Source organism: Apostichopus japonicus, chromosome 18 (genome assembly GCF_037975245.1).
Source record: "Apostichopus japonicus isolate 1M-3 chromosome 18, ASM3797524v1, whole genome shotgun sequence".
In the NCBI taxonomy this organism is placed as follows: Eukaryota; Metazoa; Echinodermata; class Holothuroidea; order Aspidochirotida; family Stichopodidae; genus Apostichopus; species Apostichopus japonicus.
The window spans coordinates 18,784,990-18,805,262 of record NC_092578.1 but is presented as its reverse complement, the minus strand read 5'-3'; the positions used below and the strand labels follow the sequence as shown (position 1 = coordinate 18,805,262).

Here is a 20,273-nt window from a genome sequence, read left to right as displayed (position 1 = left end):
TGTGTGACGCAAGAATAACTGACCGAGTCTCTCAGCATTAAGTTATGTAGATAACTATATAAGCAGTGCATCTATACAGATGTATGTGTATACAATTAATTGCTCACGGTAATCTCAATATTACCGGAAGCTCACGCACAAAGAAATTAAACTGAAACGCGAAACCTAAACCATGCATATGACACGCACACTGCAGTATATAGTCGATGCATTTTCTAATGTATTAGTCCTATAAGAATTGACTTCCATGTTGATTCTTTCCATTACGATGCTGCCAATGACGTCACAGAACAAACGACACTAGGCTCCCTTTACTGACACATGACGTATCGCTCGATCACCAAATCGTTCCGTTACAGCTGTGAATGGACGCCATTTTGGAGAGGCAATTTTAATTACGATATTAGCGTTGATAATTTTTTTGGCGATGAAAAGGGAAATATATATTATCAATCATTTTCGAGTCTCGGTAAAAATGTTCCCGGCTGAGATATTTAATATCTCTCGACAATTTAACCCCAATCAAATAAATACTTAAAAAAAGCATTTTGGTTTCAACCTTTTATAATCCAATACCATACATGATACAGCGACGGAACAATAATTACAAAGTTAGCGAGACGGAAGTGAAAATAGTCCAGTATTTAACCAAATGCTTGATCTATCTTACAGCTGTATTTTGTTACGTACGTTGGGCAAGGCCTTGCTGTCAATCTTACTGTACGATGTCTTTGCACATGTACCGTAACAGGACACTTCGGAGTCAGATCGCGGTTTGATATGTTTCAAATGTAATAACGATTTCACAATTTTTTGGGATGCAAGTGTCCTTCCGTTGGGTATACAACAATGAGGCCAACGTTATACACATTTTGGTCCCTTTTTTCTATGAACTGTGATAGAAATAACAATCATAATTGACCATTTCTCTTTGCTTTGCAACAGGACACAAAATGTTACTCGCTGTGGATGATCGTATGGAGGTAACAAGATGGCGTATCGAGAGGGTCAGGGATTAACTGACGTCAAGAGCCCCATACGACCTGAACGCGACTGGTCCGGATTCCTAAGTCTCTCTCTAGAGGGACTGACCCTTGTCGGCAATTTTTTTCCTGCTCTAGTCGCTTTCCGAGTTAAAAGACGGTCTGAGAGAACAGTGACGGACTATTTGATTGGTGCTCTGTCCATCAATGATATGATGGCGGTATTACTTCCTCTTCCGGTTTCTCTACCTGCGTTTATTGATCCAGAGGGAAATGACGATTGGAAAGGCGGGAAAGCAAGTTGTGTATTTTATCAGTTTTGCATATTTTGGCTGCAAACCGCCGCTATGTTACTTGTGACCGAAATGGCTTTCGAAAGATATTTGGCATTAGCTATACCACTGAGATATAAAAGTTGGAGAACTCACAGGAGAGCACTAGGCATGATTGGTTTCGTCTATTCGTTTACATTCGTCGTTTCACTGATGCCTGTTGCTGGCCTTGCTCCTCCAGCCGTTTCAAAAAACGGCGGCCAAGTTTGCCGTTCCTGGATAGCGACGCAACCTGAAAAATGGCATCAGACAATTTTTCCAATTTTCCTAATTATTCAAGGATGGACAACGATGGTGATAGTGCTTATGTTAAATGTGAACTTAGTATGTAGGATACGGAGCTACAGTAAACGAATGGTCGGTATTGATCGGAATAACGAAGATGAGAGGAAATCAATACGAGAATTTACCAAGCTGGTTGTCGTCATCGCCATTTTGTTTTATTTAACTTGGCTACCAGTCATGGTAAGTATTTACACATGTACAAAGCTATATATATATAGAGATGATGTATTTGTAATATTTTTCTTGAACTTGAACTTCGTTAAAAATGTGATTTGGACATGGGGCTTTAACCTCTGACCGGGAGGGGGTAGACTTGAGACACTTGGTCAAAGGTGAATGTCATGTCATCACATCATAACGTTGATCTCCCAACTGAGCAAACATAATAAGGAAAACATTGGTTTCTCTGTCGCATTATAAATACCAAATCTGACATTGACTGTTACACCAGTAGTTCTACTGAACCCCCGCAAGTATCATAAAATTGTTTCTTTGTTTGCCAAACCCCTCCCTCCGCCCTTCCAAATTGTTAGTACATTACCCTTTCTCGTCCTAAAATCATATCTATGGAGGGAGAGAGAAACCAGCAAACTTTGCTAATTATAGAACACGATGAGGTTATTATCTCAAAAGAAAAAATTGAAGGCACAAAAGTTTTATCGTAACAGCCCATAGAAGAAGATAAACTGGTAAGGTATCGGAAACGTTTTATTTTACCCCCCCCCACCCGCCCCTGCCCCCAAAAGAAAAATGCTATGTTAATAATCTATTGAGGTTGGTTTCGCTTATGAGGCTTGTTATGGTCTGTGTCTTATACTATGCAGTCTAAATATATATTATCGCAGAATCAAAAGCTATGAAAATACAACCTTGGATAACAGTGGATTTGGGCTTTTCTTAACCGGGATGCATAAATTAAGTTTGTACCTACGATCACCCTGTAAGAAACAGTGGACCCATTAACGTGTCTTATTGAAATAAATTATTATATGAAATTATCTCAGTCGAAACAGTTTGGATCAAAATATGATGTAAAGCAAAACAATTTATAAAAAAAAATTTGGTCTTGAATCTATGGCATGGCATAATAAATTGAGTGATTTCTGGGGAAGCTTGCAAACTATATAGTCTCTTATAACGAGATAGCGACCGTTCGCACTCAATATATAGGCTACAGGTGCAATGTTTCGACCGTATTACACTCTGGTATGATGAAATCTGACACAGTCCTATCACGCAAAAAGATAATTTGATCATAAATATAAATACAAACGTTTACATGTGAATATAGTGATAATATGATATGACTTTTCTTTAACTTCAAATTTAACTATATGCCGTATGTTTTTATTTTATGTTATGTTGTGGGTTTTTTTTTGTTTTTTTTTGTTACGGAAATTACTCATTTTTTCTTCGCTTCATCTTTCCTTCCCTGGCGATCAAGTTTCTCAGCAAAAATCCAAAAAGATAAGAAAATATATATTTGCCTTTTCCTCACATCAGGCCCCAAGTAATGTTTCAGAAAGAAATGCAGCTGTTGTGTTTAGGACATTACATATAACTTAGCCCTAAGGTTATGGAATACAAAATTTGTAGACGAGCATGATTTGAATGTTATTCACGCTTTGTGGAAGTTTCCTACGGGGAAAAAACAAGAAAAAAACCCAGAAGAAGCGTCTTAGGAAGACGGTGAAGAAATATCCTCTTGAAATGCACGAATCAACAAATACATTTATACAACTACAACAGTTTTGTAACAAATGTGCTACTAGATACCCTGTCGGTGTCAACAGTAGATGGGTGACTTTTTAACATTAGCAAAAGTCGAAAGCCCTAAAGGTCGCCATTTTGAAGAAAGAAAGTAAAAATATTGAAACGCACAAGCGGTCATTGACTTTCTATACAATTTAAGAAGTTCTTGGTGATTGGGATGTTAATAATTTATTTTTCATAAAGTGACATTGACAGGATTGAGAAGAAGTGAAATGAAACGTCTAACGTGTAGATGTATGAGTGTGTATGGCAAAGGGGAATGTGGGGGGGGGGAGGCTATTCCAAATTCCTCCCGACAGATTTAGGTATGGGCATGAAACTTTTATAGACAGGTTGATAGGCGGCTCAAAAATGTTAGGAATGGAGGGTGCGGCTGTGGGCTTGTTGAATACGACGCCCATGATTGGGGTCAGGGGTTCTCTCTCAGATGAAGGTGGGGGGTATGCGCAGCATTAAAGAACTTAACGCCGCAGTATTCCACGGGAATCGGCTAAACGCAATTTCCTCTCGGGGATAAAAAGCCCTCGCAACAAATCATGAATAGAAGAAACTCGTTAACTATTCATTCTTTAATAACACCAGTTGCCTGGTTTTATTTTGCTATTGTATTACGCAACACTTAAGAGTGGCATATTTTGTGTTTTTTAATTAATGCAAGCATGCATGTACGAATCATTATATAATTTTATATGAAATATCTTTTTTTTTAAATTTTCGTAAGTTGGCCTGACGTTTCGATCCTTGCAGGATCTTCTTCAGAGGCTTTTACACATTCTATTACACAGGCTCTCTATAGTGGATAAGCAGCTTGCTAACAGTTTTATTTTATATATTTTTTAATATTTCGTTAGAACCATTAATCTGTCTTATTTCACCCCATATGTTCTTGTTTTCTAAGAAATCATAAAATGTTAAAAAAGACAAAGTTAGCCCAGCCCTCCACGAATTAACAAGATAAAAAGCTCATGGCAAAGATGTTCTACAATTTTGTTGTCTGAGTTGACATAATTTGCGGGATTTTTTTGATTTTATTAGGATTAAAACCAATTATATGTTCTTCTTTGGTATGCATGGCAATCAGTTGGATGTTCTTGTTATACTGAGTGATGCTATGATTGAACCTGTTTTTAACAACTGAAATTGACTTTCAATGAAATGACCCGACCTTCTTTAGACCATGCTATGTATTTCATGTCCAACGGTCAACCTAAGTGTATCAACTTACAATGGATTTAAAGAAAGTGCAAAAAAAAAATGACCTTTAGGTTGTTTGCGACCAAAAGTTACCTGTTCATCATACGAACCGTTATTCCGCTATTATTAAGCTCGTGGGCGCCAATTCGGATTGACTTGAAGCTCAAACTGAATTAAGTGTAAAAGTTAAAAAGATATGTAAATACATATGACGACGTCACTGAGTGTAATGAAAATGATATAATATATCAAACACACACGGGCAGAAAATAAAAACATAAAGAAGAAACCCTTAGGGTACTTTCTGCTATAAAAGAGGGACATTTCGTGACTTTTGAGGAAATGTGTAAATAAAGATTATGCTATTTCATCAAACGAACTGAATTCCGTTGTTGTCGAGCTGTCAATACACAGAGTGTGTGTGTTTGGGGGGGGGGGGGAGTCCGTTAAAATGACGTCACTGGGTCTACCTTTTTAAAGGTAGTCAGTATAGGCCCCAAATTATAGCACGCTATAATTGCTAGAAGTTTTCAAAAAGTACTTTCCTGGAGGTCTTTACTCTCCAAATTGTTCTCAGACATTGTAAAGGAACACACAAGATGACTGAATGTCCCAGTGAGGAAAACTTCCTCAAAGGATGTAATAAAAACAGTTTAAGAATTTTGACCAAGGTGACCTTAAAAGTCAAAAGAACAATAAAAAACGAAAGAACAATACAAACCCAAGGAACAAAAAATAAATAAATAAAAAAAAGCAAGAGAACAATAAAAAACAAAGAACAATAAAAACAATAAAAAACAAAAGAACAATAAAAACAATAAAAAACAATAAAAACAATAAAAACAAAAGAACAATAAAAACAATACAAAAAAAAGAACAATAAAAACAATAAAAAACAATAAAAAACAAAAGAACAATAAAAACAATAAAAAACAAAAGAACAATGAAAAGAAGTAGTTAGAGACAAAGCCTGTTATCGTTCCGTTGTAATTATAGAGACAACGAGGAACATCTTCTACCCAAGAGCAAAGAACGGAAACTCACTTTAAAGCTTTTCTGAGGGTTTTACCATTACTCCGTCTGAGGGATCGTGAGGTGTTTATTTCAGAAAATACTATATCCTACGAAAGATCAAGAACTCACTGTATACTTCAAAGGTCAGATAACCTGGAATTAATAATTACGAAACACTTTACACAAGAGTTTAATTAAATTAAATTTAACAAACATTATCTATTCCCTTTAAGAACTATAGATATTCAAAATGCGCAACACATTCTTGACACGGCCAACAATCAACACAGGAACACTCCTTTAACACTGTTGGTTCGTTATAATACGGTAATAGGCATATAACCGAACGGTCATTCACTCATATAAGGTTTATTATCTTACTTCTCTAAGCACTGCCAAAAGTAGAAACAATGGAATGAAAAGTTTCTATCGAACCGGTTACGAAGCAGAAATGTTGCCGATGGATTAAATGAACCGATGAAGATAAGATTAGCGTGGTATGCCCTCAAAACCTATACTACGTTAAATAAGGAATGAATTACAAGGAGTAAGAAAAAAAAAGATAAATATATATATATATTGGGCGAACAAAATCATTAAAGCATAAATTGAGTAAATTACGCCATTATTTTTGGCATTTTGTTTCTTTTAATGTAAGTTAACTTTCCATGCCGAAATCGGACTAACACAAAACTCGTCCACATTTCTGAACTGAGACTTTTATAGTTAACTATAGCTATGTAACTAAAAATGTTCAAAATAGCCATGTTACTGACGCTATATATGTAAACCGAGGGATCACTTCACTAAAACTACTTGAAAAGGATGTTTGTTATACTGGATGCATCGTAAGCCATTTCTTGGGGCACGTTTATGCGTTTGTTTTGATGTACGTCGCTTTCTTTAAAAAAAGAAGAAGTATAAGCGCCATCAACTTAAGATGAGACGAATAATTTATTGCCTTTTATAGTATTAAGTATTTGACAGCCGGTTAATTCTGTAGCTTTCATGCTGTATGACGAAAGCTTTCCGCTGTCAAAAAAAAGCATCGTGTTTTTTACGGCTATTTTATTTATTTATTTTTTTGCTAAGGGCATTTGTTATTAAAGTATACACTTCATTTTATGTATCTATTATGAAGTTTCTCTCTGTTGTGTGATATATATGGGTATCTTTCTTTACTTAAGGAAGAAGGTTATGAGGTGGCATGCCTATAAAGATCTGCCCAATATTATATTAATAATTATGCAGTGTTCCTTAAATGGAAGATCTTCTATAGCTTGGTGTGTCGACTTTGGTTTTGATACAAAACAGTGTTAGTATTCCATCAAACGAGTTGTAACGCTTGACACCATCTCGGGCTATCTGCTGTGCTTTGTAATAATAATAAATAATATTATCATGATTATAAATTATTTTTATTATTATTATTGTAGTAGTAGTAGCAGTAGTAGTAGTGTTATTATTATTGTTTTAATTATTAATATTATTATCATCGTCATCATTGATGACCTCATAGTATTAATCGATATGTAACTATCAATCCAAGGTAAAACTGAAACTTTCATTTGATATATTGACTAATCGTAGGCCTGTATATAGAACCTTAATCCCTTACTAAGGCGTGGAAGTTTGTATGCAGTTTTAATTCTAAGTGATAAAGAAGAAACTCACCCCTCGTTTTATTTTCTGTTGCTCTCTCGGCGACCATTTTATTACGAACATTGTAGTCAGCATAGTAATGTTACGTTACGATCGTGATCCATATAGCGTGACAGGTGTCGTACGATGGTTACGCACGTAGTGACAGCGGTGTTTACCGTAAGTCTTTGTACTGCTTACACACAGCAAAGCTATGGTCTTGCCGTCATCCCATAAAGATTTTATGAGAGGAATCAAGTTAAAAACTTCGTTAACATTTGTCCCGTTCAAAAAGGACCATGACATACAGTAAACAAAACAGTAAAGTCTTCTAAGAGAGAACCCATGTCAAAATAAATAATTATAACTCGCGGGAAAATCATCATTAAGTCACCAAATATCGAATCCTTTTCACAAAACAGTGCTCCCTTTTTGTGACTATCAAGATAGGTACCGAGTTATAACAATATGACTCTGTGCCACGTGATCATCATGATGGTTATTCATCAATTATAAGTACAACATCAAAAATGCCTTGCCGGAGAAAACGGAACTGATATAACACACGATGATAAACGTAAAGGTTGAGAAGTCACCAAAAGATATACGAAACAATATCACGTAAAAGCTATATACGAGAAAAGCTACAATATGTAAGGATTAACACAGAATCTTAGAAGCTTAGGCTACACACATAGCCTACTGTGCCTGATCTATACCCAATGCACTACGAACGACATTTGACAACAGCTACTGATTTGCATATAAAAGAATGACAAAAATTCCTACGCGGAGATGGTCCACAATGTAGAAAAGAGGGTCTTAACCTAAACGAAATCCTTCTATAGGTTGCAGATTTATAACGGAAAATGAACACCGACCAACGACCTTTGTATATAAATTCAGTTCGTATTAAGAGGTTGAGAAATCAAAGTATTTAATCAGTCAGGGATCCAGGGGTTGGGACTGCGGGGGGGGGGTGAACTTTTCAACCTCACACGAAAATGCAAAAGAAGAATCACAACCTTGCGCTTGTACCTAATTATTGACCTAATATATAATCATATTTTACCTCGTAATACACGGCCATTTCACGTATAGTTTTCTTCTAGGGGTATAGACCCCACCCCTCGCTATAGAAGTCGGCTTCTATATTAAAGCAACGTGGCCCTCCTGTATACAATCCTGGAGCTCCATGCACCTGTTCATTTACTTTCATGTTACTTCTTCATTATACCCTGCAACACCCAAAGCAGACAAATCGAAGAAATTAGCTAATTAAGAAACAAATTAAATTGAAGTTAAGCAAACTTATATATTTTCACTCCTTCACTCCTGTGTACTATATATGATATCACACATTGACAAATTCGCAGCCCTTGCAATGGCTGATGCAACATTTATTTAAAAAAAAAACAGGTGTGTGAGACTAGGGTCTGTAGCCGTCTCCAATTTGGGTCTGGGGATAACCTTTCATAATTATTATTGTTGAAATTTTAGACGTCAAGTGGTCCATTTCTGAGGCACATTTAGACCATAGGTTAGGTCAATAATTGGGTCTACACGCAAGGTCGTGCTAATCACTACTTTTGATCTCTTGTGAGGGGTTGAAAGGGTGGAGGGGTGTGGGGGGGGGGGGGCTGGGTCACCCCAACACACCCCTATATCCACCCCTGTCCTGACAAACATTTTGTCTCAACCTATGGGAGTATAGTTGTTTTTTCCACTATGGCATCACTATATCATAGATAAACGATAATGTTCGGGCCACTGTTTTCCCTAGAACATTTTACTTCGACGACCAGAATGGCCATTTATAGCCACCGTAGATTTGATATATGCTAGACAAAATCCTTCTGGTTACAATCTTGATCAAATCAGTTCACTGACCTTTGTCTAGTGACTTGACTTGATTGAAAGGGTTTACCAGAAACAAGCAAACTTTTTTTCTTCAATCTCATTCGATGTGCTGGATGAATACGACTGTCCTAAATCCTGAAGGAGTCAATTATCTCCTTAGATTTCTTAATCTTAGCTTGTCAACGGTTTTCTCGGATGTCGAGATCAAAATAAAATAAAACAAGACAAAATAACATCACCGTAAATCATCGCCCTCCCCTAAAAATGCTTACGGCGTGAATAGTAAAATACTCGATTGCATTAAATATAAAATATGAAAAAAAAAGCTCGTTTTAAGCGTCGTAAAAATAACTGCCTTAATATTAATATTATTATTATTATTATTGTATACGTTTTGTCAACTTGTGAAACGAGAAACGACAGGATACAATAAACTTGATTTGCTAACAGCTTGTCCGTTAGTCTTAAATGAGGTTCATTAGAAATTACACTGTAACTTCATATCAGGCGCGTAGCCAGGAATTTGCCAAGGGAGGGGCGAACCTGTAGGCAAACTACCAGAGCCGTATATATGGCTCTGCAAACTATCTAAGCGTAGCGCCACCACATATGGCGCGAAGCGTACAAGAAAATTTTGGCTGAAAATACCTCCCAGATCGCTGGAAATAGCACTACCCAGGCCTTGTTAGTTGCATCTAAGCATTTTCTATTTTGAAATTACTAGCGATATCATAAAAACATACAAAAAAATATGCTCAAGGGGGGGGGGGGCGGCTCCCCCTTGGCCCCCCTCCCTTGGCTACGCGCCTGAGTATATGTAAAGCGGAAGTTCTTTTCCAAAAGGGTAAATAATATCTTTTCTTTTGTGCAATAATGATATTCTTCATTGTTATTATTATTTTGACGCCGTTAATGTAATTTGTGTATTGCATGTGCATATGCATTTTTTAATATATATGTAACCAACGACTAAACAAATAATATATATATATATATATATATATATATATATGTGTGTATGTATATATATATATGTACATATATATATATATATATGTGTGTATGTATATATATATATGTGTGTGTATGTATATATATATATGTATATATATATATATATATATGTATATATATATATATATGTGTATGTATACATATATATATATATATGTATATATATATATATATATATATATATCGGTCATTAAATGATAGTGATTACCTATATCTTCTTTTATCTTCCCAGATCGTTCTAACTCTTACCCAATTCGGTTATCGAGTGCCTGAGTTGTTTGCGGTATATGCCTTGATGAGTACGATATTAAACGGTTTATTCAATCCAATCGTTTACTGTGCTCTCAGCAAGCAATACCGAGACGGTTATTTGGTCATCGCAAGTGGTTTCATCAAAGGATGTTGCCTCTACATCCATTGCGCTGGTAAGATTATTTCTGCCCTCATGATTTACATGCATGGAATGAAATTAAGGAAACCCCTTTATGAATAACAGACGTAACGATATAACACATACAATGCAAAAGAGACATATTTATCACTTTTATGTAACCCTATAAAAACGTAATTTATTATGAATTAATTGAAAAGTTTGTCCACTTGCACGAAGTGTTAAACTATATTCAGTTGCTATACAGGAATTAAGAAATTTGACTATATATTTATCAAAAATTGATAAACTTGATTGCATTCAATACTTGCGATAACAACAGATCATAAACTCAACCCAGGAATAAGTCATTAAATTGTGTCGTAAAATTTTGCTGCAAATTCCAAAAGAATTTGTGAAAGTTTCAAGAATGACGACAGGATTTAAAAGTATTTCGTATATCAGCAAACTACAAACTGAAAATGATTATAATTTTATGAAATGGATGCATATTTGGTTATTTGCCAGGCGAAAATTGATCAATATATTAATTAAATTAATTAGTAATTTAGAGATTTACCTAGCAATTAAAAAACACAAAATGAATACTTAACCGTATAAGTCTTGAAACTATTTTTGAAACTATTTTTAATGAATACCTTCGTTAAAGGTACAAGTATATATATTTTTTTCAGAATGGCGAGTTTGTAATGTCTTTACATCTAGTCCTTGCGTATTATGATATTGAGATCATATTGTTGTGAATGTAGTATTAAATAAAGGACGAAATCTCTTTGGGTGCATAATTCTAATTCAGATCTTATAGGCTACTGATTTCATCCTCAATCCCCCGCCTCCTCCCCCACCCTTGCGTCAATTGCCCTGGAATACATTTCGTTTGAATGGTTTAGTTTAAGAGACGGGTAAACTTATGACTTTATTTGGCTGTTTTTGTCTTAGAATATAGCGCAATAAATCTCATTTTTATATTTTGTGATAGTATATTTATGTTTGTCACTTCCACCAACAGTAATAGAGGGTGGCCTGTAGAAACCCATTACTTTTTTAATCAAGTTGTTTAAGAACTTCTTCCCCAAAATCTTTATAAACTTTTCTTTACAACATATTGAATTCGTTTGTAGGTCATTTTAAAACCTTTCGTGAGGCGAGTGAAGAAAAGTTCTTAACGAGAAAGAGGAGAGACCAAAACAGATATATGGTGTAAATAAATAGAAAAATGCCTCCAATTATTGGGATTGAAATGTGAAAAAAATTAATCGTGTTCCCCTGGGCTGTATCTTTCCTTATTACCAACATTTAGTAATATTCGACAAAAAAGATTGAATGAAGTTTGTGATCAAGGTAATATATAGCCTACGGGCCTTAGGCTTGTCGCATGGAGTAAGAAAACTTCGTTAATTTCATATTGTAGCAAATCAGAGACTTTAAGGTTATGGAGCACAAACATTGTTCGTATACAGCCTACACATAGATGGATGGATGGATGGATGGATGGATGGATGGATGGATGGATGGATGGATGGATGGAAGGATGGATGGATGGATGGATAGATAGATGAATGGATGGATGGATGGATTGATGGATAGATGGATGGATGGATGGATAGATGAATGGATGGATGGATGGATTGATGGATAGATGGATGGATGGATGGATGGATGGATGGATGGATGGATGGATGGATGGATGGATGGATGGATGGATGGATGGATGGATGGATGGATGGATGGATGGATGAATGGATGGATGGATGGAAGGATGGATGTATGGATAGATGGATAGATGCATGGTGGATAGATGGATGGGTGGATGGATGGATGGATGGGTGGATAGATGAATGGATGGATGGACGGGCGGATGGATAGATGGATGGGTGGATGGGTGTGCAGGTGTGTGGTCGTGTGGGCCGGTGGATGGGTGTGGGATCGTATATGGGTGGGTGGATGGATGGATGGACAGATAGATGGATGTATGAATGGATGGATTGATGGAAGGGTGGATGGAAGGATGAAAGAATGCATGAATTAATGGATGGATTTATGGGCGGATGAGTGGCGGGCGGGCCGGTGGATGGTTGGGTGGGTAGGTGGGTCGGTGGGTGGATGGATAGATGGAAGGATGGATGGATTTATGGGCGGGTGGGTGTGCGGACTGGTGGGTGGGTGAGTTGATAGGTGGATGGATGGGTGGATGGTGGATGGGTGGATGGATAGATGGATGGATAGAAGGATGGATGGATGGATGGATAGATGGAAAGATGGATGGATTTATGGCTGGTCGGGTGGGTTTGGTGGGCCGGTGGATGGGTGGGTGGATTGATGGATGGAATTATAACGGCGTGACATTCAAAGATATTATTGTCAATTTACACGATATTGTCTTGAAAGATTACCATATGTAGCTTGTTCAATGTTCATATATTCTACTATAAAACTATCTAACCTTCCTGTGTCTTCGTCAATGAAAGTCATACGAAAGTGAAGCAATTTGGAATATATTTCATAAAATGATTTATTCATTCGGTTATTTGATACAAAAATATACAGCATTAATTATACATTGATAAGAATTTACAGGTTAATCATTAAGTTTGATCATAGGCATGTTGCATGCAATGACTTAAAATGCGCAGAACATTATTGGTAGTTGCCAAATAAGGTAAGCATTATCATTGAATTGAATGCCAGTGAAACAATGTTGTCCGACAATCAGTATATTGGCTAACACTTTTATAGTTCTTTGAACCTTTAACGAGTTATGATAATTTTACATATGGAGCACTGGTGTTATATAAATCCTATTGTCCTAGTAACGGCGCTGTACACTTTAAGAAGAGAGCAGGAAAAACAGCATCGTATCATTTCAACGTCAGCCAAATTATAGACTTAGTTAAATTTTAGGCTAGCGGGTATCATCGATTTCTTGCAGTGAGCGAGATGCCAAAGAGGTACCAGCATGCTCACGAATAAAGATACCAAGATCTTTGCCTAATATGAAACTGACTCGCAAAAAAAAGTCCAATATGCATCTCATTCATGCTAAAACATAACACAAGGATAATATAGTCAATGGTCGAACTCGCGTAAAACGAATTGACAAAATTATGAATAAAAATACCGTAATGGATCGACAATAAAATGGAGAGATTGGCCTAAAATGTTCTTAGTAAGTTCAATGAGTAATTTGACCTTGACTTCCGCCTTCACAGTGTAAGGTAGTTACAGTCCGCGACATGTTCAATATCGATCACTCAATAAAACGTCATTTAAATGCAACAAAGTTGTCGTTCGCAAAAGCTTGAACTCCTCCAACTTCCTCAGCATAATTTGTTATCAAATTTGTCACCAAATCTCATGGATTTCTCAAAGTTTTATCTCATGAAAATTTGTCAGATGATGACGGGATGAATTGGCTCACCGAATTAGTAGAATACAGGTCTTGGTCAAGTATCTTAAGATTCTCGTAATCTCCCCCATCGATTTCTTCATCGCTACTCGTTCCGGCTGTTTCGGTTCCTAATAGCCACTCCATTTCTTCTATCATTCGCGGTCCTTCATGGTAAAGTTCCCTTGTTTCGTTCGAGGCAGAATCATCTTGTACATTAGTAGTTTGGTTAGGCTCGTCTGACGTAGTCCCGCTTAGCATTTGTCTAATTCTTGAGAAACCCGAAAATATCGTTTCAAAGCCTGGAATACGAAAAGTCCAAACACCGTTGTCCGATGGATTCAGATTCTCGATTCTGGCTGTATCTGATACTAATGGTACTTGACTAGTAGACCTTGGGTCCAATGGCACCCATTTACCCGTTAAATTAACCCCTGGAGATCCTTCAGAAGAAATTCTGTCCCATATGGCGTTCGATGAAATTGCTTGATTGTCTATGGAATTAGTCGATTCAGTTTTGCTTTCCAAATCACTTTTATTAGTTTCGACGCTTTCTGGTGGAGCTTGATGGTTATAGCTTGCTTTTCCAATGATGCTCGTCTTGATTTGAGTGAGTAAATTAGACGAATTTACAGACAACATGTTCTCATTTCTTTCGCGTAACTCAGACCCAACGGCTAAAAACTTCTCCAGTTCATTTTTCGAAATGTTGAAAAAATTGGCTAGGTTTTCCAAGGTCGCATTTGGCGGTATGTTCATTACGGTATCTCGAATGTTGATTTCATCTCGGCTAGAGCATTCGTGACCATTGCACAGCTGTTTATGTAAATGAATCCATTCCACGTAAAATGATGATATGGCCGCTGACGCTAACAGGATTACGAAAACCATGTACATATTTTTACGGCAAAATCTAAAGATTCGTTTTGAAAATTCCATTTTAGCTGATATTTTCTCCGGTCGAACTTTGTATGCATAAGGATTGACTTCCACACTAGGAATTATACCAACATCAACTGAGAAGGAAACCGTTACACTGGCTGAGTTAGCTTGAACAAACTAACATTACACTGGGAGTTATAGCTTGCAAAGTTGATTCATGAATATTTATGAGGTACGCCTGACCCAAAGTTTCCTCTTATGTGTTATTGCCTGTTATTGTCGTTTGAGATCCCCGGACCATGGTTCTTTTTAAAGATGGACATCCATTTTCAATAGGGCTAAGTGTTGACAATTGGCTTCATTATTCACTGCGGAGATGTTTCAATGATACTCAAAATCAAAAGAGGAAAAAAAAAGGTAAAGAGAAAAAGAGACGGGTGATTCACGGGTTTGTTTGGTCATCTTTTAGTCCTGAACCCTCTCATCTTTCGAGGTCAGAAAATCCTTACTTTATACCTCAACACACTCGCCAATTTGGGAGATTGTGTATACCAGGGACTTGTTTGGCCGGCTCCCTGTTTTTATCGCTTCTCGTCCTTTTGGCTAAGATCATGTGTAGTACCTGTTCCCTTTCGAGGGGAATGGTGATGCACACCCGACGATGATCACACAGTCACAGTCCCGATGCAAGGGGACTGGGAGCGGATCAGTCGTTCGGTAGTTTGGTTTTCGTGCCCAGGTTCTTTGCTGGGCGACTTTTCCTTAAAAAAAGTGTTTTTATCACAGATATATCATGTAACTCTAATATTCTAATAAATATTAGTCAAGTTGCGTAATAAGTGGGCGTGACCAAGCCAACCTCACCCCTGCTATATATATCTCAACCACTTTAACTTTGGTTTATTCTGAGTCGTAGAGTGAGTCGCCATTCTGTTATTATCGATTTGCAAAATTATATAATATAAACAATAACATTGCTTCCGCATGAATTTACATTCAAATGTTACCATACTCACCTTGAAATTCACTTAAAAAGGATAAATTATGGCTTTTTGTTACCAAGCCGGTCCCATTCTCAGCCTTGAGATAGGCTACTCTCAGTGTACAAACTTTGGCCACGGTAGTTTATAGCCGCGATTCTCTGGAAGTAAATGTAACATGTGATCTCATAACAACAGTGTAAAGGAATCATACCATAACTAATGCACACCTTCTGGTGTACACCATAAATGTTGATACCATTATATGTTACATTAACCAGTTCATCAGGTGACCATGATTTCCGCAACGTTGGATAAGTTATGTTTACCTTCTTGGCTGTACCGGAGATATGTAGTAGGTCCCTGGATTTTGGCAAGGAACCAAATTTCCATAGAATCCAAGGAAATGCCAAACGTCTTTGCAAACAAGTTGTGTTTTCCGCTCTTTTGTTAAAAGAATCCGTTTGAATGTGAAATAAATTAAAATCATTCCCTTGGCAGGCTTCAAAAAGCTTTTCGTGTCTTTGGCCAAGCAGACAGGTCAGTCTTGTTTTGATACTTTGAGGTCTTTGACTAAGATCATGTGTAGTATAAGGCCTATGTTCCGTGTCATTAGGGGAATCGTAATGCACACCTGACGATGATCACGCAGTCACAGTCTCGATGCAAGGGATCTTCTTTAAGCTTTAACCATGATGAAATTGTGAAAATTGTGAAATTGACGAAATTGTGATAACACTTATGTTATATATAAAAACCTTATCCTTCTCTCTTTCAGTGTTTTTATTCACTACACCGAAGTCGAACCAAAATCATAAAATAATTGAAGACGGAGAATCTAACACCGCAACAGGGCACGTCTTAGATCTACCCCTGAGAGAAACAAGGCTGTAGCAAGGCTATGACAGAACGACTGGTGATACGAGGCTATACTTTAATAATGAAACAAATGAAAAATTAATTTATTAAAGGAGCAATTCCGAGGGAATGCGACCAGACGTCGTGGATTAAATAAATAATGTTAATTATACAAAAAAAGAAGAAGCTTTAACAAGAAAATAATTAGCTATAACTTTGTTTTTAAATGTACCGTAAACCTATTTTTATAGAATGTTTGGCTATTTTATTTATTATATGGTACACAGATTGTAGACATTTCTGTAATTTAATGTTTCTAAATGCTTATTTAATATGCAAACTTAATATATTTGTACGGAAGGTAAAGTAATTCTATTATTTTACCATAAACTAAAGGTTTCTTAAACCAAATTATTCGAAAGTCATTTTTCTGTTTCTTTAAAATGGACTCTCTAACATAAAATATAAATCTTCTGTAAAATGTCGAGGGTTCTGGTGATAAGCTCTTTCAACTTGGTGCAAAAGATATAATATTTAGCGAAGAGTATGAAGCAAAAAATCATAGGGTGTTAGATATCCTCAATAAAACCAAAATGATTTTTATACAAGTGTTATCTTAATTTTTATTGTTCCGTACTTTAACATTGGATTTTATTGCATCGATCATATGTATTTATTATGTATTATTTTCCACAGTTTGATAAGGAGTGTGAAAAAAAAAGATGAAACTTGAAACTTCTTACCTGAACAATTTGCTCAAAAGAACGGATAACTGGAACAACTATGTTCCAATCACCAAGTTCCACGACCTCAGGACTACACCCCTTCCATTTAAAAATCCTTGACCACCCCCCCTCGATGACGGTACTGTCATACATTACTAGAAGTGCATGTGCATTTGTCGAAAACATGACTGTCACATTAACTTCTTGTTCATGTATATGAAACTTTGTCGATCTGAAGCTCGCAAAATACTCGGAGGATTCATGTGTAAAAAAATCTGCACAATTTATCCCCTCCTCTCCACCTCCCGGCATCCAACTTTCCGCCCCTCATAGGGAAGTAAAAATGTACCCGAGCCACGTTTTTATTACTTTCTTCTGTTTCGTAGCAGCCCTGATGGCATACAGATTGTCTCCTAATTAAAGTAATTTAAGCAATAATATTGTTTATACAGCACATTGAGGTGCATAGCACCATGCACCTTCAAAGACTGTTACTTTGTGGCGTGCCCCCTGCTTTCTTCACTGAGATAAGCAAATACATGAAGTAATAAAAATAAAATGTGGAAACGTGTACTAACATTGTACCTACAGGCGGGGGTTAATTTATGGTCGATAGTATAGATCTACATATACTAAATTTACAATACCATAAATATTAGGTAAATCTGATCAATGAGCAACTTCACATTGATCCTATTGTTTTCTTTCAGTTTTGTAAAAAAAAAACTTTGTTGTATAAGTTTTAATAGTTATGGCCCAAAAGGACCAACGTGAAAAGTTCATTCCAATAAAACTGAGTATTTCTTGTAAAGTGTGACTTTTTGTATTTATCATTTTATTTTGTAGTATTTTTATAACGAAAGAGCGTAGAAGTTGCATGTGCAAAATGAGGATAACGTCTAATTACATAAAACATCAAAGTAATTTCCATCATACCGATTAATTAGTAATACAATAAAGTAAAAATTTTTGATGAACTATTTAAAGCCGCTACAATGAAACGATACGAACTTAAGCTGTTACGTCAGTACGTCATATAAACTCAGTCCCCTCCCCACATCATACGATCCGGGATTATCCAGGATTTTTAACAGAAGGGGGGGGGGGGGTGAAGCCCTTACTCTAATGTAGGGGAATCTGAAAAAAAATACTCGACGTGAAAATGCTTCATTCTGAAGCTAATTAGGCTATAAATTATAGGTATATAGTTAGGTAAACACGAAATAACCTGCTATTGAACACTTTCCATTTTAATGTGCAGTTGAAAGGTGGGGGGGGGGAGGGAAGGGGAGGGGTACACTCCAACCGATGGATCCGCGCCTGTTAGTTGATTGTATCCAGTCACGTAGTTCATTATCTTGGCTATAGTTAAAAAAGTTAAAATATTTTGGAAAAAAAGCCCGATCTGTTATTTGTATTTGGTTGATACTTCTTTAATATAGTGCTTTCATGAGTGGTGAAACTTTTGGAAGATTTAATCGCCAGAAATGCCGAAGGCAACTTATGTGCTGTTCCCTCTAATCCGGTGAGTCAATTATATATTCCCAGAGTTACCAAACTTTCTGCATAAAGTGAAAACGATTGTATTTCTTTTCAGCAGAAATCATTCAGTCGCCTCAGTACTCATGAAAACTGAAAACACGCAAACTTTAGGACACTACGTCGACAGGACTCGACTCTTTATGACAAATATCGTACATCAGTTAGGACTACATATATGGTATGTGGCCATTTCTCATTATATGGTGTGACATCTTAATTGACGGACAAGAGAAGTTAATTACACAATGCAGATGGCAAAAGACCCTTTTACGACTTCAACAAAATGTCCTGCCTGGAGAAAATACACAACAATACAAAGGTTAAAACTTATCACAGCTACTAATGTTCCAATACAATCCACTTTGACACATACAAAACCACGGGGAGCCAGAAATAAAATAAAATAAGAGAGAGTTTTCTATGATCAGTTGACAAAGCGATAACCGGTCCTTTGCGGTCAGATAAGCAGCCTAGATGCTCCTTAAAACGCTAACTCGATTGCAAAACAAGTCAGCTTCTTTATAGGATGCTTTGCTCTCCTTATTTGTACACAAACTGATTTATGTTGAAATAAGAGATTCCTTAGAACCACTGAAGTAGGTTATTTCCTTCTTTCTAAAATAGACGCTCAGCTGAAGCACCTGAATAAAGACCTCTTTTGTGATAACTTGTAACTGTGAAAATACCCATTGATCCAACTTACTAAGTAACGGGTAGTTTACAAACTCAGGCACAAGTTGAAAGAACACCTTTACACAAATCCTCGACTAGTTTATAAAGTTTGGGTTTTCTCGAAGAGACTGTAAATCTGACCAATGGTGGACTTATTGTAACGTATACCCTGGGAGTCGAAATAACTTATAACATTCTCTATCGTAAACAGTGTAAGGTTATTCTGCCGAAATCTTGATATGAAGACACAAATTAAATTTGTTGTGTTTAATGTCAGGCACGAATCCATGAGGGGTGGGGGAGGGGTAGTGATGTAAAACCCCTACAAGAAAGTATTTATTACCAAAACCGTTCGTTTAGATTCTTAAGTTTATACCTAATTTATAGTAGAAATACGCCTCGGACTGAATCACTTTATATCTAAATTTTATATGGGTTTAAACGACCCAAGGTCCCACGCCCCCCCCCCCCCCCCAACCCTCCTTATGTAATTCTGGATCGACCCATGAATACTTTTTCAAACATTACAGAGACAAAATGATGTCACTAATGTGATGTTTGTTGGTAGAGATCATGTAATATAAATGGCCGCTATGAGATAACCGTGCTATTGCTAAAAACACATACCACCAACATGATAATCGATACAAGGGGACAATGGTATACTCGTTTGCTGAAGTAAGGGCTGCTTCATATATTTTTTTTAAATCTTTGTGCTTCGGTAATAATACAAAAAATGAGA

General features: G+C 36.6%; 3 protein-coding genes across 4 annotated transcripts in view; 1 reads left to right on the top strand and 2 right to left on the bottom strand.

Moving 5' to 3' along the window:
• The window catches only part of LOC139959054 (adenosine receptor A3-like), a 39,035-nt gene extending 20,688 nt beyond the window's left edge, over positions 1-18,347 (top strand). For both annotated transcript variants that reach the window (XM_071956595.1, XM_071956594.1), the window contains exons 3-5: positions 946-1,780; positions 10,329-10,521; positions 16,513-18,347. In XM_071956595.1, the coding sequence (XP_071812696.1) occupies positions 992-1,780; positions 10,329-10,521; positions 16,513-16,628 (1,098 nt within the window). In that variant the 5' untranslated portion in view covers positions 946-991 and the 3' untranslated portion in view covers positions 16,629-18,347. The remainder of the gene's footprint in view (positions 1-945; positions 1,781-10,328; positions 10,522-16,512) is intronic.
• On the bottom strand, positions 11,824-12,522 carry LOC139959139 (uncharacterized; the record flags this gene model as incomplete). Its single annotated transcript, XM_071956736.1, has 1 exon — positions 11,824-12,522. A coding segment is annotated over one exon (699 nt), but the record flags the coding sequence as incomplete, so codon positions are not given.
• Positions 13,031-15,787, bottom strand: LOC139958870 (uncharacterized). The gene is made up of 2 exons (XM_071956271.1): positions 15,771-15,787; positions 13,031-15,144 (listed from the first exon to the last, which is right to left on the bottom strand). Exon 2 carries the CDS (start codon positions 14,809-14,811, stop codon positions 13,864-13,866), a length of 948 nt encoding a protein of 315 aa, XP_071812372.1. The 5' UTR covers positions 14,812-15,144; positions 15,771-15,787; the 3' UTR covers positions 13,031-13,863.
• Positions 18,348-20,273: the final 1,926 nt, after the last annotated feature.